General features: G+C 49.8%; 2 protein-coding genes and 1 pseudogene across 9 annotated transcripts in view; 1 reads left to right on the top strand and 2 right to left on the bottom strand.

Annotated features, from left to right (window-relative positions):
- Positions 1-617: 617 nt before the first annotated feature.
- On the bottom strand, positions 618-5388 carry LOC108298509 (annotated as a pseudogene).
- Positions 5389-7742: 2354 nt separating this feature from the next.
- Positions 7743-17883, bottom strand: LOC108298513 (killer cell immunoglobulin-like receptor 3DL3). 3 transcript variants are annotated; one of them, XM_037735810.1, is made up of 10 exons: positions 17850-17883; positions 16744-16779; positions 15721-16005; positions 14162-14461; positions 12348-12666; positions 12008-12027; positions 11794-11809; positions 8917-9014; positions 8495-8547; positions 7743-8395 (listed from the first exon to the last, which is right to left on the bottom strand). In XM_037735810.1, the coding sequence occupies exons 1-10, from the start codon at positions 17881-17883 to the stop codon at positions 8219-8221; spliced, it is 1338 nt and encodes a 445-aa protein (XP_037591738.1). In that variant the 3' UTR covers positions 7743-8218. The 3 variants fall into 3 exon arrangements, with proteins under 3 accessions (XP_037591738.1, XP_017376675.2, XP_037591739.1); XM_017521186.2 differs by lacking the exons at positions 11794-11809; positions 12008-12027 and having other exon boundaries at positions 8917-9018; positions 12379-12666; XM_037735811.1 differs by lacking the exons at positions 11794-11809; positions 12008-12027; positions 14162-14461 and adding an exon at positions 12244-12278 and having other exon boundaries at positions 8917-9008; positions 12353-12666.
- Positions 17884-20395: 2512 nt separating this feature from the next.
- Positions 20396-21648, top strand: part of LOC108298514 (killer cell immunoglobulin-like receptor 2DS4) — an 11869-nt gene continuing 10616 nt past the window's right edge. For 5 of the 6 annotated variants that reach the window (XM_017521190.2, XM_017521188.2, XM_037735808.1 and 2 more), the window contains exons 1-2: positions 20396-20451; positions 20781-20816. In XM_017521190.2, the coding sequence (XP_017376679.1) occupies positions 20418-20451; positions 20781-20816 (70 nt within the window). In that variant the 5' untranslated portion in view covers positions 20396-20417. The remainder of the gene's footprint in view (positions 20452-20780; positions 20817-21648) is intronic. The other variant, XM_017521189.1, reaches the window with a different exon arrangement.

Genomic DNA, 21648 nt, shown 5'->3' with positions numbered 1-21648 from the left:
CTGAGAGTCTGTTAGTGAGTCACTGGATTAAGAAAATGTGGCATGTATACACAATGAAATACTATGCAGCCACAAAAAAAAAAAAATGAAATCATGTCTTTTGCAGCAACATGGATGAAACTGGAGGCCATTGTTTTACATAAAACAATGCAGAAAGACAAATACCACATCTCATTCACCGGAAGGTGAGTAATGTGTCCACATGAACGTAGAGTATGGAATGACAGACGATGGAGGCTTGAAATCGCTCTGTGATGAGAGGTCGGAGGCTTCCGGAAATGGGTCATGGTGGGCGGCTAGTGCTACCTCTAGTCTTTCCAACCTGAGCCTGGCCTTTCGTGTTCCCAAGTCAGTACTGATGCTGCTTAGATGTGTCCGCCGTGGGCCTCTGTACAATGAGTGGGAAGCGGCTTCTGTGGCCTGGGCTCTATCTGCAAGCTTCATGTGGGGTTGCAGTTACCACCCAAAACCCTGATGTGATCTCTCTGCCTCGTCTGTCTGTCTGTGTCTCTTTCTCTATGTTTTCTCTAGGTCTTTTCTATCAGCACCTCTGGCGGACACCCCCATGGCCACCTGAGGCTCCCCTGATGTGGCCATTGTAGTCCATCTGAGTCCCACTATTTGGGGAAGAGATTGGCTTCCTCACCTGTGACAGAAATGGGCAGTGGGTCACTTGGGGCTGATCACTCATAGGAAGTGCCATGGAAAGAGCCAAAGCATCTGTAGGTCCCTTCGTGAGTGGCAGGGTCCAGAGGGAAGTCAGCCTGGAATGTTCCACTGACATCCGGCACTGCAAGGAGCCTATGTTCAGGGGCCTCCCCCTCCCCGGGTAGATGGTACAGGTCAAACCAGCTCCAGGAGCTGCAGGACAAGGCCACGTTCTCTCCTGGCCGAACCGTGGGGCCTGGCTGGGCTGAGAGAGAAGGTTTCCTGTATTGACCTGGAAGGAGAAGAGGCAGTTTACTCAGGAGGCTCCTCCTTGTCACAGCTCCCTTCACACCTGAGCTGAGAACTCACGCCCCTGCTCTATGAGCTAATGCTGTCTCACCCTCCACCCCGTCTCTCTTCATGTCTGTTTTCTCATTCTACCTTCTCGTCTCTCACCTCACTTCCCCACCCCAGGTATGTTTTCCCTTTTCGTCTTGTTTTATTCTCTCTGAAGTTCCTTGGAGTGGTTGACTTGATCTTCCTTTTTCCTTCATTCTGAGTCTCTCACTTTCTGTCTTGTTCACAACTTTCTGCATATTTCTATTATTTGTCAATCTATCTAGTTATCTATTTGGTATCTATCTACAGATTTTCTCTCATTTAATCAATGTAACATCTATCTATCTTTCAATTCTCTATCAATCAGTCATCTGTTATCTATGTGTCATCTGTCTGTATTCATCATCATCATCTTTATGTATCATTTATCTGTCAATCACTCATGTATATATCTGTGACCTATCTGTATATCTATAACCTATCTATCATCTACCTATTTATCATCTATCTGTCTCTGTCTATCCATCCATCTGTCGTCTGTGTCTCCACCTCCTTGTCTTTCTCTGCCTCTCCATCTCTCTAGTTCTCTCTGGAATCTCTGCAATCCAACCCACATCTCCATCTTTCTCTCTCCTTGTGCCCCTTCCTCAGGGCCCTGATTTTAGGGCATTTCTCTGCTCCCTTCCATCATTCTCTCCACTACTCTGCCCTCTTTTCCCTCTCTTTATGTGTCTGTGAGTCTCTCAGTTCCCTTCCTATGACTCATTCTGTGTGTGTGTGTGTGTGTGTGTGTGTGTGTTTGTGTCTTTACTTTTTGATGTCACCGATTTCTCTCTGTGTCTCTCTATGCGGTTTTGTTCTCAGTACTCTTATACTATGTGGGGTTATTTAGAATATGAGCCTCAGAATCCAGTCTGGGGACCCCAGGTACACACAGCACACAGGGCTGGTGTTCTAGGGCCATGGGATCCTGGGATGATTATGCACGGAAGGCAGAGGCGTCAGAATAAACATGGCATCTGTAGGTGCCACGAGGTCACAGGACCAACTCAGGCCAGATTCATGTGTGACTTTGGGTTCTCCTGGTAGAGAACACTTTGTGGAAAGAAAATAGAAACAAAACTTCTAACCTGTGCCAGGTCTCTGAACAGAGCCAGCATGGAAGGACACCTCTCTCTGTGACATGTGTCCTTCTCTGTGTGTCTCCTTTACCCTTTCTTTCTTTTCTAACTCCCTGTATGGCCCCCGTGTCTGTCCTCTATGTTACGATGTGTGGTCTGTCTTTGTGTCTCCCATTTATCTGTCTCCATTGGTACAGACCTCACCAAGTCAGTGTAAGAACCCCACACTCATCTTCCTTATGACCACCTGGGACTTCCAAGTCCTGGATCATTCACTCTGTGTCTCAGTGACAACGAGAAGGATGTCTGGACACTCTCACCTGTGATCACGATGTCCAGGGGGTCACTGGGAGCCGACCACTCATAGGGGGAGTGAGTGACAGAACCGTAGCATCTGTAGGTCCCTGCAAGGGCAGGCGCCATGGGACCTATGGAGAAGTTGGCCTGGGAGCCACCATCACGGGGCTCTCCAACCAGGCACAAGGGGTCCTCAGAGATCCCCTCTCTGTGCAGAAGGAAGTGCTCAAACGTGATATGTGACCAACATTGCAGGATGACCGTCTCTCCCAATTTTACCAGGGGACCTGGGAGGGCCTGGAGCGAAGGTTTTCTGTAGACTCCTAGGAAGAGAGGTAGTGAGATTAGAAGGCATCTTCCTTGGGATCTGGAAAGAGTGAGGCTTCCCCTCCCTGGTGTCTGACTCTCTCCTCCCTCTCTGCGTCTCCGTGCTCTTTTCTGTGCCCATCACCCCTGGTGCAGGTCCCTCCATCTGTCTCCCTCCGTCTTCTCTGTCTCTGTCTCTAGTAGCCCCTGACTCCCTTCCCACTGGGCTCAGCCTCATCCCTTGGGCTGTTGTTTCTCTTTCCCACTAATCTCTTTCTTACTGTCCACGTGGGGGTGGAAGAGGAACCACGATAGGCTGCATGTCCAGGCTCTGAACAGCCTGGTTCAATCTGTTTTGGACAAATTGGAATCCCTGGCAGGAGGAGTAAGGCGGGCACCAATGTCCACACACACTGTTCCTGGTGGGGATTGGGAGCCTCTCCTGCCATGTCTGTGCTTCTCCATGGTCCCAGCTTCCATGGGGCGGCCCCTGGTGCTGGTTCCAGGAGCATCGACCCCTCCCTATGTGGATCGAGCCTGGTGGTGGCCTCAGCATCCCACCCTTGCTGATCTTGGGGTAGCCAACCTTCTCCTGGTGTGAGTTCTTAACTTGTCCTTGCCTTGGGTTCCTGTGTTGTTTCCTGTTGCTGCTATAGAAAATTATCACAATATGGCAGCAGGAGAGAACACACTGAGCCCTTCCACTTCTGGAGACAGAAATCAGACCCAGTTCTCTTGGGCTAAAATCAGGGCATCTGCAGGGCTGCATTCCCTCTGGAGACTTGGAGGAGAATCAGTTCCCTTGACTTCTCCAGCCCCTAGAGGCCACCTGCATTCATGACTCCTGGCCGTCCTCCACCTTCAGAGCCCGCAGCGGCTGGTGGAGTCTCCCTCCCCCTACGCTGCTCTGATCCCCACTGCCCTCTTCCTCCTCCTCTCGTGTGGGCACTTGTGATGACACTGAGCCCAGCTGGACAGTCCAGGCAGCCTCCCCATCTCAAGGTCAACTCATCAACAACCTGAGCTCCATCTTCCCCTTCAGTCCCCTGTCCTGTAACAGAAATAGTCACAGGCTCCAGGGATGAGAATGTGGCCATCACTCACTGGGGGACAATTATTCTTTCCCCAGTACCTATTTCTCTATTCAATTCCCCTTTATCCCAAGTATAGTCAGGGCCTGAATAATCAGAACCTGATGGACACCCCACCAGAAGCTCTGGGATTCAGGAGGTGGGACAGTGAGAAACCCAGACAGGAGCCCTCTGACCTGTAACTATGATCACCAGGAGGTTGCTGGGTGCTGTCCATTGAATGTGGGAGTGTGGGTGAAAACCCAGTCATCTGTAAGTCCCTGCGTATGCTGGGGTCACGGGTCCCGTGATGAAAATTTTCTAGAATATTCTTTTGTAGAGCTCAGAGGCAGGCATCCAATCTTCCTTGTACAGACTGAAGTTGTTAAACCCACCACCATAGTGACACTGAAGAATTACGGTTTCTCCTTGAGGCACCACAGCGCTGGGCCAGACAGATAGGGAGGGCTCGTCCTGACCACCTGGGGGAGGAGGAGGCATCGCCTCAGAGAGGAAGATGTGGAGCTGCCCCTCCCTCCCTGTGCTCAGGAGATTCTCCCCGCTTCCATGTTCCTAAGGCTCCTGCCACACCTGGGTGCCCAGAGCTACAGGAAGGACCCATCCCATACAGACATGGCATCTTCCTACAACAAACGTGTCAGCTGAGAACTTTGAGCAAGTGCTGAATGAGGGACTTTTAGTAGATTTTAATACTGCAAAATTGCTTACTTAAAACAACACAAGGTAGACACGGGGTGGGGGCATGTCCTTTGTGAATGGAGTATCAGCCACTGCGTGAACCACAGTAAACAACTGAGCCCCCATCAGAGGGCTTAGAATGTGAAGCTCATGGCTGTGGTTCCCCCACCTCTTCTGGTAGAATGACAGCAGCCCCACGGCAGCCCCTACCGTCATGGAAACGCTGGAGGGTGTGAGTTATGCGCTTGTCCTCAGAGGGTCGGCCTTTCCTAGCACTGCTTCCCTCCCCTCCTCTGCCAGGGGAGGGGCACTTCCTCCCTGCACACTCCAGCTTGGAGCACCCCGGTCTCACCCTGGTCCCCACATAGCTTGACTATGGCAAATGTAAGAAAGGCTGGGGAGGGCTAGGTCAGAACTCGGACCCTGGGCTGAGCATCCCAGGGTCCCCTCTTCCTGGTTTCTGAGAGACCCCCCCACAGAACTTCCCTCCTGTTTCAGGAAAATCCTCTTATGTGGGGAGATGGCACCCTAAGGTTTAGGGAAGGACTCATCCTCATATGGCCACGCCCGCTGGACCAAGGAGAACGCTGGAAAGAGAAATCATGACGGATAATCCATCTGCACACAAACCAGGTCTCCCCAGCTGCCCCGAATGGTTCGTGCACCTTGGCAGCCAGGCCCTTGCTGGGATGAAGGTAAACTCAGCCTGGTTGCCCTCAGTTAAGAACAAGGCTCTCGGCTGTGCACTCAGACTCAGACTCCAGGCCCAGATCTCCACCTCTAGGTTCACATCTCCACTGCAAGCTGGTATCTTTACCTCCAGGACCAGATCTCCACCCCAGCACCCCCTCCCTTGATTCCCTCCAGGACTCACTGACACACGCCATGCTGACGACCATGAGCGACATGGTGGTGCCTGTGCAGACCGGCGGCCGCGCCCCAGCTCCCTTCAGCGGCACACAGGATGTTGTGAGGGGTCCTGCTCATGCAGTTTACATGCTGACCACATCATGGGAGGGTGACGTACGCAGGCTCTTTCCACCTTGCATGAGGCCCAGTGGGCGTTCGGTCAAGAGAGGAACATGGCTTCCTGGAAATTGTTCTGGCTACAAGCATCACCTTGCCTCCTTCACCACGACCAACTCAAAACACGTCTCAGATCCAGTCTCTCGTACATGAGATGATTGAATTCTGTGCTGATGTTAAAGACTTTTGATGCATTTTCGTTGTTTGATCTGAGATTCAAGCGTTTCTTCATGTGTAGCATGCAAAATATCTAATAGGTATTATTAACATTTTCAGAGTAATTGTGACAAAAAACCCTTATAATTATTTATGCTGCTGTTTCTAGTATTAAGCCAGAAGCAATTAAAATAATTTAAATTCCCTGTGGAAGATTATGGAGTTATTTACAATCTTAGAATTGTATTTTATCAGCAAAAACAACAACATGTAAATTCTGGATTTTGTAGTTTTATCTAGAATTTGTCTCAGGACCCAAGAGTTCAGAGTGTAAACTAATGGTTTGTTCTCTCTCTTTCTCCCTCCCTCATTTTAAATTTTACAGAAATATCCAGTAACATAATGCTATAGAAAATGAAGTTTCCCCCAGCACTTTGGGAAGCCGAGGTGAGTGGATCACCTGAGGTCAGGAGTTTGACACCAGCCTGACCAACATGGTGAAGCCATGTCTCTGCTAAAAATACAAAAATTAGCCGGGTCTGGTGGCAGGCACCTGTAATGCCAGCTACTCAACAGGCTGAGGCACAAGAATCTCTTGAACCTGGGAGTCGGAGGTTGCAGTGAGCCGAGATTACACCACTACAGTTCAGCCTGGGTGTCAGAACAAGTCTCCGCCTTAAGAAAAAACAAAAAGCATAGTAAATAGCCTATAATAACAAATTAGAGGACTCAGACTGCCAAATTTTAAGGGGTGTTATAAGGTTGCATGAAGTGCAGCATCCTCAAGAGAGTGGACACAGAGAGCCACTGAGCAGGTAACAGTGTGTAAAACACATCCGTGCACACACAGTCCCTTTATAGATGGCAAAGCCTGCTGTGTGCTTTAAGATGGAATAGAATGTCTTCTCAATAAATAACGCTGGACCCCAAAGGGTTACATGCAGGAAAAAATAAATGTAAACTTACTCGGACACTATGTAAACACTTCTCGTTTTTTATCTTGTTATTGTAAATTTTTATGATTTATATTTAAAATTGAGAATAAAAATTATATGCAGTCACCCTCCAGTATTCCTGGGTGACTGGTCCCAGGATCCTCACTCAGATGCCAAAATCTGCAGATGCTCCAGCCTCTTACATGAAATCGCTTAGTGAGTGCAAGTAACCCTGCACATCCTCCTGTGTACGTCAGATCCTCTCTAGGTGACTTATAATTCCTGATACAGGCTACGCACAGCTTCACTTGTGTCCATTCAACATACTTTTGCTTTTTGGAACTTTGGGGATTTTCTTCTCTGAATTTTTTTTGCTTTATAGTTGGTTTGATACACAGCTGTAAATCCCACAGATATGGAGGACCGACTGTACATTTATAGTGTGAAAGATGATGTTGTGATAAGTGTCCTCGTGGAGATGAGACTAACAAGGGCGATGACCCTGCAGATGTTTCGTCTTGGAATTACTCTGTGAGCTTTCCAGGTCTGCAGAGAGTAAGAATAGCACTCGTCCATCTGATTCACGATCCTCGGAACCTCCCATCTGCTGCATAGCTGGGTGTAAATTGGAGTCCCAGAAACAAATCAGGCTCCACCTGCTTCCAGAAGCTCAGAGTCCAGGGCTGTGAACCCAGTGGATGAATATGGGGTTATAGGGACAAGTAATGATAACACCTGAAACTTTAGGCAAAAAAAAAGAGTCACATTACCCAAAGCATGAGGTGAGACATGTTTATTTGAAGAGGAGAGCACTACATTGACATTATCATTTTTTTATTTTATTTTATTTTTTTTATTTTTTTATTTTTTTTGAGACGGAGTTTCACTCATGTTACCCAGGCTGGAGTGCAATGGCGCGATCTCGGCTCACCGCAACCTCCGCCTCCTGGGTTCAGGCAATTCTGCCTCAGCCTCCTGAGTAGCTGGGATTACAGGCACGCACCACCATGCCCAGCTAATTTTTTGTATTTTTAGTAGAGACGGGGTTTCACCATGTTGACCAGGATGGTCTCGATCTCTTGACCTTGTGATCCACCCGCCTCGGCCTCCAAAGTGCTGGGATTACAGGCTTGAGCCACCGCGCCCGGCCCGACATTATTTTTTAAAATTTAATAAGTTTTACTGATGACAGAAGCCTGAAAGATAGTCTGAAGGAAGATGGAACAGCATGAGGGAAGGTGGAACAGCACGTGTCTAAGTGCTGTGTTAAGAGGGAGCCTCTTGTATGTCTGGACTTGTGAGTTCCTCAGTGTGACTACAGCCTCAGGTAGGACCAGGAAGTAAGCCAGTTAGGTTGGAGAGGTGGGCAGGGGTCAAGTGAAATAGAGAATTGTGTGTTAAGCAAAGGAGTGTGTTTTCTGTCCAGCAGGCAGTGAGGACCGCAGATATTTGTAAGCAAGAAAGAGCCACGTTCAGATTCATAGTGTGAGGAAGAGCGATCCCCTAAGACACAGACTTATGCCTTCAGGTCCCAGCTGCTGTTACATTGGAGCTGGCAAGCCTGGTTTGAGTCAGGGCCATTGTCTCCCTAGAGAACCCCCTCAAGGCCTGTCCATGATGTTCACGGACAGGAGACAACTTTCAATCCGGGCTCCGCATTTGGGAGTTCCATGTACATGCTGGTATCTGTTGGGGGTCTCTTGGGCCTCTGAGAAGGGTGAGTGATTTTTCTCTGCGTGAAAACGCAGTGATCCAGCAGTGTGTATGTCACCACCTGAGGGTCTTGTCCATCAGAGTCCTGGAGAGAGGGAAATGTTGAGTGACGGAGGGGCTCACATTCTTCGGGACTATTAGGGAATAAGACTCCATCCCTGAGGCTGGGCCAAGGAGGACCTACCTCCCTGTTCACTGTTCTGTCCACCGCAGGCTCTTGGTCCACTACAGCAGCATCTGTAGGAGACAGAAGTCATCAAAACACCTGGGAGGGCCCTTCTGGGTCCTCATTTCATGTGCAGACACCAACACACAGGGGGAGGCCATGGGTGTCTGAGGCCCCTCAGCTGCCAACAGCTTGACTCACATATTCTATCTCTCTGAGTACAAGGACCCCTCCCATGAAGAGCTCTCAATTCCCATCCCATTGATTCTGAGCTGAGGGCAGGGGCAGGGTGTCCGGTGCTCTCTCTAGAAAGCCCTGCCTCTGTGGCTCCTCCCTTGGGCCAAAGACCATCCTGCCAGTGAGAAACACACACCTGCGTGCTCCCATCCCACTTCCCCACACGGCCCTGAGGTCTCTGGCCTCTGCTTCATGAGACTTACTCTTTCTTTTGGACCACCAGTGATGAAAAAGGAAGAAGATGATGATGAAGAGGATGATGACCCCTGAAGACCCAATCAGAGCGTGCAGGTGTCTGGGGCTACCTGGAGGAAGACGGGAATCCAATAAGAAGCTGACCACAGCAGTTCCTCTTCATGGATTGTCTCCCATCTCTTCATTGCCAGGTAACCATATACAACGTCTTTTTAGTACCAGCACCCCAGTGGCAGGAGACCCAGATTTCTCCTGCTTTCTCAGTTATAGTTCTCAAAATAATCAGAGAATGTGCTGGAGATACCATAGCTCTAGTTTGAATGTCTGGCTCCTCCAAACCTAGATATTTAACTTGCAGTGTGGGAGTTTGTGCCTATTGAGATGTGTTTCGGTCATGAGGGTGGATCTATCATGAATAGATTAATGCAGCCCCCATGAGACAGGGTTAGCAAGTTTTCTGTTAGTTCCCTGAGAGCTGGTTGCTAAAAAGAGCTTGGAGGCTCCACCGCCTGTTCTCGCCCCCTCTCGTGCCCCGTGATCTCTGTGGTCTCTGCACACACAGGTCCCCTTCCTTCTGCCAGAGTGAAAGCGGCCTCAGGTCATCACGAGAAATAGATGCTGGTGCCATGCTTCTTACACAGCCTGTAGAACCGTGAGCCAAACACATCTGTTTTCTTTAGAAGTTACCCAGGCTCAAGTGCTCTTTGATGGCAGCAAAAATGGACTAAGACAGCAACGCCCTGAGATCAGGAGGAACATCTCAGAACAGCCTGGGCTCTCCTCCTGCTCTTCCTAGAGGAGGGTGTGATGCAGTGCTTTAGCTCAGTGCTTCCTGTGGCTCTAGGATACAAAACCCAGGCAGGCTGGTTTTCGGTTCCCACAGCTACACTGCATATGGGGTGACTCCGTCTGTCCTGGGCAGCTTTTCTGAGCCTGGGGGGACTGGCTCGCCCTGAAATGTCGGCTTCTGTTGTCACTTGCTGCTGATCTGTGAGTAATGAACCTGGTGTATGTAATTTATTCTGTCTGTGTTCTGTGTCCCTGGAGTGACTGTCAGTGATAGAAACTGGCATGGCCCCAGGTGCAGTCCAGGAGGCGTTCAGAGTCTTCTCTAGGAAGATGGACTGGGATTGATACACAGTGAACGTGCTTTACAACTTCTACATCCACAACACTCTTGACTCAAACAAATTACATTGTCCAAGAAAAGGAAAAAAAGTGAAATCGAAATCAAAAGAAGTGAAGTTGAACTGTCTTATATCAAACAGCCAGGAAATAGTGCGGAAGCCCATGGGCAACGTGTTACTTTTTGTGATCTCATGAGACATACATTAGGTTTCTGTTCTACCCGAGAGCCAGGGGAAGGACGACCCCTCCATCATCTATTGCTTCAATCCAGCCTGTCCTTCTGTGAATTAGTAGGAAAGGGGACCAGAATAGTGCTTGCACTCATCTCTGAGTCCAAGATCTAAGTTTACTTCAAAGAACATTGATATTTGCCTCTCAATGATCTATCTGTATCTGCACAGGTGATGGCAAGTAAGGGTGAGCTGGGGGGTTAGGGTTAGGGGGCAGGGTTTTCTTTGTTTTTGTGTTTTGTTTTCTTTTGAGACAGAGTCTAGCTCTGTCACCCGGCTGAGGGAAGTGGTGAGATCTTGGCTTACTGCAACGTCCAGCGCTTGGGTTCAAGTGATTTTCCTGCCCCAACCTCCCGATAGCAGGGATTATAGATGGAGGGAGCAAGTTTCACACCATGAACAGAATACTTTATGTATTCCTGATTGTCTAATGGATAAGATAAAGGATCAAAGAAGTAATGATAGATAAATAGAAAAATGATAATCGGAGTTGAGGTGCCTTTGTCATTTGTGTGTGTTGTATTACATTTATGTATTTTTTGTTGTTTTTTTTTGAGGCAGAGGCACACTCTGTCACCTGGGCTGGAGTGCAGTGCTGCAATCTCGGCTCAGTGCAACCTCTGCCTCCTGGGTTGAAGCCATTCTCCTGCTTCAGCCTCCGGAGCAGCCGGGATTACAGGTGTGTGCCACTGTGCTGGGCTAATTTTTGTATTTCTGGTAGAGATGGAGTTTCACCATGTTGGCCAGGCTGGTCTCAAACTCCTGACCTCAAGTGTTCTGTCCTCTCAAAGTGCTGGCTACAGATGTGAGCCACCATTCACACCCTTGTATGTTATGTTATAATAGGTCCCTTCCTTTGTACCACCCCTCATGTATCTATCACTCCTCTGCCAGGTATTGATTTACATGTAGGAAAAATAAATCTCAGAAAGAAATTAATAAATTCAAGATTAAACAACTAGGAATGATCAAATCTAGCCAGACCTCCCTGCAAATGATGGCACCTCACAGACGTATCTTATCTCCATCTACTTCATTCATTTAGTGTCTGAATCAGCACCACATTTCACCGGTGGGGCAGCAACTGTCTTTTCCATGGTCTCCTCACTTCCAGATACTCACCCGTACGTCCCTTATTTTCATATCTGTCACTGTTCATCATCTATGGATTCCTAGTTAGCCCCACAGTGCCCAGCTAATTTTTGTTTTAGTAGAGATGGGCTTCCCCATTTTGGCCAGGGTGGTTTGGAACCCCCATCTCAAATGATCCACCCATCTTGGCCTCTCAAATACTGGGATTACAAGTATGAGCCACTGTACCAAGCCTATAAATGTATTCATGACCACTGGACTTTGAACTTAAAAATGGTAAAGGTGGCCAGGCGCAGTGGCTCATGCCTGTAATCTCAGTACTTTGGGAGGCTGAGGCTGGCAAACCACGAGGTCAGGAGTTCGAGACCAGCCTGACCAACATGGTGAAACCCTATATCTACAATAAATACCAAAATTAGTCAGGCATTCTGGCACATGCCTGTAGTCCCAGCTACTCGGGAGGCTGAGGCAGGAGAATCGTTTCAACCCCAGAGGTGGAGGTTTCAGTGAGCTGAGATCACCATTGCACTCCAGCCTGGGTGACAAAGCAAGACTCTGTCTCAAAAAAAAAATAATAATAAGGTAAGTGTCGTAAATTATGCAGGGATATTTAATCTCAAAATATTTTTCTAAATGAAAAGAAAAGGGCATGGGGTTGCTGGTGATGACGTCTCTCTGTGGGTGAGAGGCCAGGATGGGCTGCTGGGAAAAGGTGAGGTTAAGGGGCTGAGGGAACCTCTGAGCTCCCCAAACTGAGCCCCGTCTCCCCTCCTCTGGGCCTGTCCTGACCTCTCTCTCCATCTGCCTGGGTGCCCGGGGCCCTGAATGCGGGCCTCCATGCGGGCCGTGGAGGAGGGCTTGGAGGTGCCCTGTCTGCCATCCTGCACCCTGACCCCGCCCTCACACCCAGGCTCCGTCTTCTCTCTGCATCTGTCCATGCTTCCCTCCATCAGCAGCAGGAAGTTCCTCAGCTGTGGCTCTAGGATCATCAGACATGGGACAGGTATGGGGTTTCCTCACCTGTGGGGGAGGGGTATGGGTCACTCGGGGCTGACCACTGGTAGGGAGAGTCACGGAAAGAGCCAAAGCATCTGTAGGTCCCTCCGTGGGTGGCAGGGCCCAGAGGGAAGTGGGCCTGGAATGTTCCATTGATCTGCACTGCAGGGAGCCTGAGTTCAGGGGCCTCCCCATCCCTGGATAGATGGTACACGTCAAATGAGCTCCAGGAGCTGCAGGACAAGGTCACGTTCTCTCCTGCCCGAACTGTGGGGCCTGGCTGGGCTGACAGAGAAGGTTTCCCATATAGACCTGGAAGGAGAAGAGGCAGTTTACTCAGGAGGCTCCTCCTTGTCACAGCTCCCTTCACACCTGAGCTGAGAACTCACGCCCCTGCTCTATGAGCTAATGCTGTCTCACCCTCCACCCCGTCTCTCTTCATGTCTGTTTTCTCATTCTACCTTCTCGTCTCTCACCTCACTTCCCCACCCCAGGTATGTTTTCCCTTTTCGTCTTGTTTTATTCTCTCTGAAGTTCCTTGGAGTGGTTGACTTGATCTTCCTTTTTCCTTCATTCTGAGTCTCTCACTTTCTGTCTTGTTCACAACTTTCTGCATATTTCTATTATTTGTCAATCTATCTAGTTATCTATTTGGTATCTATCTACAGATTTTCTCTCATTTAATCAATGTAACATCTATCTATCTTTCAATTCTCTATCAATCAGTCATCTGTTATCTATGTGTCATCTGTCTGTATTCATCATCATCATCTTTATGTATCATTTATCTGTCAATCACTCATGTATATATCTGTGACCTATCTGTATATCTATAACCTATCTATCATCTACCTATTTATCATCTATCTGTCTCTGTCTATCCATCCATCTGTCGTCTGTGTCTCCACCTCCTTGTCTTTCTCTGCCTCTCCATCTCTCTAGTTCTCTCTGGAATCTCTGCAATCCAACCCACATCTCCATCTTTCTCTCTCCTTGTGCCCCTTCCTCAGGGCCCTGATTTTAGGGCATTTCTCTGCTCCCTTCCATCATTCTCTCCACTACTCTGCCCTCTTTTCCCTCTCTTTATGTGTCTGTGAGTCTCTCAGTTCCCTTCCTATGACTCATTCTGTGTGTGTGTGTGTGTGTGTGTGTGTGTGTTTGTGTCTTTACTTTTTGATGTCACCGATTTCTCTCTGTGTCTCTCTATGCGGTTTTGTTCTCAGTACTCTTATACTATGTGGGGTTATTTAGAATATGAGCCTCAGAATCCAGTCTGGGGACCCCAGGTACACACAGCACACAGGGCTGGTGTTCTAGGGCCATGGGATCCTGGGATGATTATGCACGGAAGGCAGAGGCGTCAGAATAAACATGGCATCTGTAGGTGCCACGAGGTCACAGGACCAACTCAGGCCAGATTCATGTGTGACTTTGGGTTCTCCTGGTAGAGAACACTTTGTGGAGGAAATGCAGAAATAAAACTTCTACCCTGTGCCAGGTGTCTGAACAAAGCCAGCATGGAAGGACACCTCTCTCTGGGACATGTCTGTCTGTCTGTGTGTCCCCTTTACCCCTTTCTCTGTTTTCTCACTCCCTGTATGCCCCCCATGTCTGTCCTCTGTTATGATGCGTGGTCTGTACTTGTGTCTCCTGTTTCTCTGTCTGTGTTGGTACAGACTTCACCAAGTCAGTCTCTCTCCATAAGAACCCCACGCTCATCTTTTTCATGAGCACCTGGGACTTCCAAGTCCTGGATCATTCACTCTGTGTCCCAGTGACAATGAGAAGGTTGTCTGGACACTCTCACCTGTGATCACGACGTCCAAGGGGTCACTGGGAGCCGACCACTGATAGGGGGAGTGAGTGACAGAACCGTAGCATCTGTAGGTCCCTGGAAGGCCAGGCGTCATGGGACCTATGGAGAAGTTGGCCTGGGAGGCCCCATCACAGGGCTCTCCAGTGAGGCACAAGGGGTCCTCAGAGATCCCCTCTCTGTGCAGAAGGAAGTGCTCAAACGTGATATCTGACCAACATTGCAGGATGACCGTCTCTCCCAATTTCACCAGGGGACCTGGGAGGGCCAGGAGCGAAGGTTTTCTGTAGACTCCTAGGAAGAGAGGTCGTGAGTTTAGAAGGCATCATCCTTGGGACCTGGAATGAGTGAGGCTTCCCCTCCCCGGTGTCTGACTCTCTCCTCCCTCTCTGCATCTCTGTGCTCTTTTTTGTGCCCATCACCCCTGGTGCAGGTCCCTCCATCTGTCTCCCTCCCTCTTCTCTGTCTCTGTCTCTAGTAGCCCCTGACTCCCTTCCCACTGGGCTCAGCCTCATCCCTTGGGCTGTTGTTTCTGTTTCCCACTAATCTCTTTCTTACTGTCCACGTGGGGGTGGAAGAGGAGCCATGAAAGGCCACATGTACAGGATCTGAACAGCCTGGTTCAATCTGTTTTGGACAAATTGGAATCCCTGGCAGGAGGTATGAACTGATGAATAAGGCGGGCACCAGTGTCCACACACCCTGTTCCTGGGGGTATTGGGAGCCTCTCCTGCCATGTCTGTGCTCCTCCATGGTCCCAGCTTCCATGGGGCGGCCCCTGGTGCTGGTTTCAGGAGCATCGATCCCTCCCTATGTGGATCGAACCTGGTGGTGGCCTCAGCATCCCCCCCACTTGCTGATCTCAGTGAAGACAACCTTCTTGTTTGGCTTCTTAACTTGTCCTTCCCTGGGTTCCTGTGTTTGTCTCCTGTTGCTGCTGTAGAAAATTATCACAACATGGCAGCAGGAGAGAACACAATGAGCCCTTCCACTTCTGGAGACAGAAATCGGACCCAGTTCTCCCTAGGCTAAAATCAGAGTGTCTGCAGGGCTGTGTTCCCTCTGGAGACTCGGGGAGAATCAGGTTCCTTGACTTCTCCATCCCCTCAAGGCCACCTGCATTCATGGCTCCTGGCCTTCTTCCACCTTCAGAGCCCACAGTGGCTGGTGGAGTCTCCCTCCCACTACACTGCTGCAATCCCCACTGCCTTCTTCCTCCTCCTCTCGTGTGGGCACTTGTGATGACACTGAGCCCAGCTGGACAGTCCAGGCAGCCTCCCCATCTCAAGGTCAACTCATCAACAACCTGAGCTCCATCTTCCCCTTCAGTCCCCTGCCCCGTAACAGAAATAGTCACAGGCTCCAGGGATGAGAATGTGGCCATCACTGGGGACAGTTATTCTTCCCACCACTGCACCCACTTCCCTGTATTCAATCCCCTTTACCCCAAATACAGTCAGGGCCTGGGTGATCGGACCCTGACGGACACCCCAGCAGAAGCTCTGGGATTCAGGAGGTGGGACAGTGAGAAGCCCAGACAGGAACCCTCTGACCTGTGACTATGACCTTCAGGAGGTTGCTGGGTGCTGTCCATCCAGTAGGGGAGAGTGGGTAAAAACCCCGACATCTGTAGGTCCCTGCGTGTGCTGCAGTCACGGGGCCCATGAGGAAGCTATTCCTGAATATTCTGTTGTGGAGCTCGTGGACAGGCACCCCATCTTCCTTGTACAGACTGAAGTTGTTAAACCCAAGATGAGAGTGACACTGAAGAGTCACATGTTGTTGTTGAGGTACCACAGCACTGGGCCAGGCTGACAGGGAGGGCTTGTCCTGACCACCTTGGAGAGAAGGAGTCACCGTCTTAGATAGGAAGATATGGAGCCTCCATCCCTGTGCTCAGAAGATTCTCCCCCTTTCCACGGCTGCCCAGGAAGGACCCATCCCGCATAGACATGGCGTCTCCCTACAGCAAAAGTGTCAGCTGAGAACCTTGAGCAAGTGCTGAGTAAGGGACTCTTACTAGATTTTAATACTACCAGATTATTTACATAAAACGACACAAAGTTGACACACGTGGAGGGTACGATCTTTGTGAATGGGATATCAGCTAATGCGTGAACTACAGTAAGCGACTGAGCCCCCATTAGAAGATCTGGAATGTCAGGTCGTGGCTGTGCTTCCTGCACCTCTTCTGGTAGAATGACGGCAGCCCTACCATCATGGAAACGCTGGAAGGTGTGAGTTACCCTGTTGTCTTCAGAGGCCTGTGGCTCCTAGCACTGCTTGCCTCTCCTCCTCTGCTCATGACACCACCTCCTCTCCGCACACCCCAGCTGGGAGCATCCCAGTCTTCTCCAGGTCCCCACAGACTCAGCCAAGGGAAAGCAATGCTGGGGAGGGCTGGGACAGGACGGCAGGCCAAGCTTCCGTGGGCTTCCTTTTCCTTGTTCTCAAGAGATTTCCACAGGGCTTCCCATGGTCAGCCCATCAGTCAGTACCCTATGCTGCCTGCCTCCCATTTCAGGAAAATCGTTTTATGTGAGGAGATGACAACCTAGGAATTGAGAAGGACTCACCCACGAGTGGACAGGCCCTCTGAACCAAGAAGAACCCTGGAAAGAAAGATCACGATGGACGATTCATCTACACGTTACTTCCAGGCCCATACCTCCACCTCCAGCCTGTTTCTCCATCTCCAGGTACATATCCCCACTCCAGGCCCATACCCCTACTCCAGGTCCATATCTCCACCTCTAACCCGTATCTCCATCTCCAGGTTCACATCCCCACTGCAGGCCCATATCTTCACCCCAGTCCCATATCTCCACTCCATGCCCATACCTCCACACCAGACCCAGATCTCCACTCCAGGCCCAGATCTCCACCTCATGCCTGTATCTCTACACCAGGCCCGTATCTCCACCCCAGGCCTGTATCTCCACCCCAGGCCCAGATCTCCACCTCATGCCTGTATCTCCACCCCAGGCCCAGATCTCCACCCCAGGCCCAGATCTCCACCCCAGGCCCAGATCTCCACCCCAGGCCCAGATCTCCACCCCAGGCCCAGATCTCCACCTCATGCCTGTATCTCCACCCCAGGCCCGTATCTCCACCTCAGGCCCATATCCCCACCCCAGGCCCGTATCTCCAAATCAGGCCCCTATCTCCACACCAGGCCCGACCCAGATCTCCACTCCAGGCCCAGATGTCCACCCCAGGCCCAGATGTCCACCCCAGGCCCGACCCAGATCTCCACCTCATGCCTGTATTTCCACACCAGGCCCGTATCTCCACCCCAGGCCTGTATCTCCACTCCAGGCCCGTATCTCCACCCCAGGCCCAGATCTCCACTTCATGCCTGTATCTCCACCCCCGGCCCGTATCCCCACCCCAGGCCCGTATCCCCACCCCAGGCCCGTATCTCCACTCCATATCAGGCCCAACCCAGATCTCCACTCCAGGCCCAGATCTCCACCCCAGGCCCGTTTCCCCACCCTAGGTCTGTATCTCCACCCCAGACCCTGATCTCCACCCCAGACCCTGATCTCCACCCCAGGCCCATATCTCCACCCCAGGTCCAGATCTGCACCCCAGGCCCTATCTCCACACCAGGCCCATATCTCCACTCCAGGTCCAGATCTCCACCCCATTGCCCCCTCCCTCAATTCCCTCCGGGACTCACCGACACACGCCATGCTGACGACCATGAGTGACATGGTGCTGCCTGTGCAGACCGGCGGCTGCGCCCCAGCTCCCTTTAGCAGCGCACAGGATGTTGTGAGGGGCCCTGCTCATGCAGTTTACATGCTGACCACATCATGGGAGGGTGACGTACGCAGGCTCTTTCCACCTTGCATGAGGCCCAGTGGGCGTTCTTTCAAGAGAGGAACATGGCTTCCTGGAAATTGTTCTGACCAGAATCATCACGGTGCATCCTTCACTATGACCAACTCAGAGCACGTCTCCGATCCAATCGCTCATACGTGAGATGATTGAATTCTGTGCTGACGTTAAAGACTTTTGATGTATTTTTGTTGTTTGTATCTGAGATTCAGACTCTTCTTCATGTGTAATATGCAAAATACCTAATAGGTATTATTAACATTATTAGAGTAATTGTAACAAGAATCATTAAAAATGTTCATACTTGTATTTCTAGTATTACGGCAGAACCAGTTAAAATTGTTTAAATTCCCAGTGAAGGATTATGCAGTTATTTACAATCTTAGAATTCTACTTTATTAGCAAAAAACAAAACATGTGAATTGTGGATATTGCAGTTTTATCTAGAATTCATCTCGTGACCCAAGAGCCCAGAGTCTAAACTAATAAGTAGCTCTCTTTCTCTCCTTCATTTTAAACTTCACAGAAATATCCAGTAACATAATGCTATGGAAATCAACTTTCCAACGGCTAATTTTGAGTGTCAGAAAGAAAACTCCAGAACATTTTTTAAAATTTTCGATATTTTATTTTTTATTAACACATAATTTTACATATTTATGGGGTACATATTTTGATATGTACAATGTATAGTGATCAGATAAGGATAATTAGAACATTTTAAGAAAAAATAAACTGATAACATCCTCCAACTGGGATTCCAGATCACTGCAGTTACTGAGTCACCACATCTGCCCATCTGTTCTGCTGTCATTCTGATCCCCATGTGAACCCTACTTTTCTGAAATTTGTAAGAATTTTTTCATTATATGCTGTGAATTTGTAAAACCCATCATTTATCTTTTTTTTTTTTTTTTTTTTTTTTTTTTGAGACGGAGTTTCACTCATGTTACCCAGGCTGGAGTGCAATGGCACGATCTCGGCTCACCGCAACCTCCGCCTCCCGGGTTCAGGCAATTCTCCTGCCTCAGCCTCCTGAGTAGCTGGGATTACAGGCACACGCCACCATGCCCAGCTAATTTTTTGTAGTTTTAGTGGAGACGGGGTTTCACCATGTTGACCAGGATGGTCTCGATCTCTTGACCTCGTGATCCACCCGCCTCGGCCTCCCAAAGTGCTGGGATTACAGGCGTGAGCCACCGCGCCCGGCCCCATCATTTATCTTTAAGTCATGGGGCCTTGCGACGTTGCCCAGGCTGGTCTTTGAGGTCAGAGTGAAAGCAATCCTCCTGGCCCGGCATTCCTAGCAGCTGGCTCTATGTCACTGTCTGCCACACCCACGTCATAACTTTTATGAAAGAGTCTCTGTATCCACTCTCATGAAGATGCAGCATTTTATGTAATTTTGTAGAGCCCCTTAAAATTTGTTAGCCTGAGTTGTCTAATTTATTGTTATAGGTTATTTAGTTTGCTTTTTTTTTCTTGAGACAGAGACTTGCTCTGTCACCCAGGCTGGAGTGCAGTGGCAGGAGGTCAGCCCACTGCAACCTCAGCTTCCCAGGTTCAAGCGATTCTCGTGCCTCAGCCTCTTGAGTAGCTGGGCGTACAGGTGCCACCACCAGGCCCAGCTAACTTTTGTGTTTTTAGCAGAGACAGCGTTTCACCTGGTCCTGAACTCTGACCTGAAGTGATCCACCCACCTCAGTCTCCCAAAGTGCTCGGGAAAACTTGATTTTTTAATATCTTTATTATTGGATATTTCCGTAAAATTTTAAATGAGGGAAAGAGAGAGAGCCATTAGCTTGGACTCTGGACTCTTCGGTCATGAGACAAAGTCTAGATAAAACTACAGGATCCGGAGTTTACATGTTGTGTTTTTTGCTAATAAAACAGGACTCTGCGATTGTAAATAACTGTATAATTCTTCACTGGGAATTTAAATAATTTTAACTGCTTCTGGCTTAATAATAGAAATTCACCATGAAAAATTATAATGACATTTTGTCACAATTACTCTGATAATGTTAATAATACCGGTTAGATATTTTGCATATTACACATGAAGAAGAGTTTGAATCTCAGACAAAAACAAAAATACACCAAAAGTCTTTCACATAAGCACAGATTTTAATCATCTCATGTATGAGCGATTGGATCTGAGGTGTGTTCTGAGTTGGTCGTAGTGAAGGATGCAACATGATGATTATAGTCAGAACAATTTCCAGGAAGCCGTGTTCCTCTCTTGACCCAACGCCCACTGGGCCTCATGCAAGGTGGAAAGAGCCTGTGTACGTCACCGTCCCATGATGTGGTCAGCATGTAAACTGCATGAGCAGGACCCCTCACAGCATCCTGTGTGCCGCTGAAGGGAGCTGGGGCGCGGCTGCCGGTCTGCACAGGCAGCACCATGTCGCTCATGGTCCTCAGCATGGCGTGTGTCGGTGAGTCCTGGAAGGGAATCAAGTGGGGGAGTGCTGGGGTGGAGATATCAGCCTGGAGGTAAAGAGATGTGAGCTGGTGATGGAGATATGGGCCTGGAGGTAAAGACATGGGCCTGGAGTAGAGATTGGGGCCTGCAGGTGGGGATCTGGGCCTGGAGGCTGGGTCTCTGCACAGCTGAAAGCCCTGTTCCTGGGCAGGTGGGCAATGAGGCTGAGTTTAGCTTCTGCCCAGCAAGGTCCTGGCTGCCAATGCACACAGCCCTGTTGGGGCAACATGGGAGGCCTGGTGTGTATGCAGATGGATTGTCCATCATGATCTTTCTTTCCAGGGTTCTTCTTGGTCCAGAGGGCCTGGCCACGTGAGAGTGAGTCCTTCCCCAAACCTTAGGGTGTCATCTCCCCACGTAAAAGGATTTTCCTGAAATGGGAGGAAAGCCCTGTGGGAGTCTCACATAAACTAGGAAAAGGGGACCCTGGGGTGCTCGGGCCACAGTTCTGGCCTAGCCCTCCCTGGCCTTTCATTCCCTTGGCTGAGTCAAGCTCTGTGGGGACCTGGGGTGCTCCAAGCTGGGGTGTGAGGGTAGGAAGTCATGTCACTGGCAGAAGAAGGGAAGGAAGCAGTGCTAGGAAAGGCCGACCCTCTGAGGACAAGAGGGTAACTCACACCCTCCAGCGTTTCCATGACGGTAGGGGCTGCCGTGTGGCTGCTGGTATTCTACCAGAAGAGGTGGGGGAACCACAGCCATGACCTGACATTCCAATCTTCTAATGGGGGCTCAGCTGTTTATCGTGAGTCATGCACTGGCTAATATTCCATTCACAAAGGACTTGCCCCCAGCCTGTGCTTACCTTGTGTTGTTGTGTGTAACTAATCTTGCAGGAGTGAATAGCAGTAAGTGTTCCTCATTCAGCACTTGCTCAAATTTCTCTGCTGACATGTTTGTTGTAGGGAGACGCCATGTCTATGCGGGATGGGTCCTTCCTGTAGCTCTGGGCACCCAGGTGTGGCAGGAGCCTTAGGAATGTGGAAAGGAGGAGAATCCCCTGAGCACAGGGAGGGAGGGGCGGCTCCACATCTTGCTGTCTAAGGTGATGCCTCCTTCTCCCCCAGGTGGTCGGGACAAGCCCTTCCTGTCTGCCTGGCCCAGCGTGTCTAAGGCGATGCCTCCTCCTCCCCCAGGTGGTCGGGACAAGCCC

The sequence above is a fragment of the Cebus imitator genome, unplaced genomic scaffold, assembly GCF_001604975.1.
Source record: "Cebus imitator isolate Cc_AM_T3 unplaced genomic scaffold, Cebus_imitator-1.0 Scaffold978, whole genome shotgun sequence".
NCBI classification, from domain to species: domain Eukaryota; kingdom Metazoa; phylum Chordata; class Mammalia; order Primates; family Cebidae; genus Cebus; species Cebus imitator.
The sequence above is the reverse complement of the archived record's forward strand: the minus strand, read 5'-3'. Positions and strand labels throughout refer to the sequence as shown.

Bases quoted from the DNA above. Each gene is read 5' to 3' on its own strand.
- LOC108298513 (XM_037735810.1), bottom strand. From the start codon at position 17,883: ATGTCACTCATGGTCGTCAGCATGGCGTGTGTCG. The intron at 14,462-15,720 runs GTCAGAGGGTTC...CTCTCTTCCTAG, and splicing joins CCTGAAGGTCATAGTCACAG to GAGTCTACAGAAAACCTTCG. The intron at 12,028-12,347 runs ATGATCCTAGAG...CCACAGAGAGAC, and splicing joins CCATACCTGTCCCATGTCTG to GTCATCACCAGCAACCCCAT.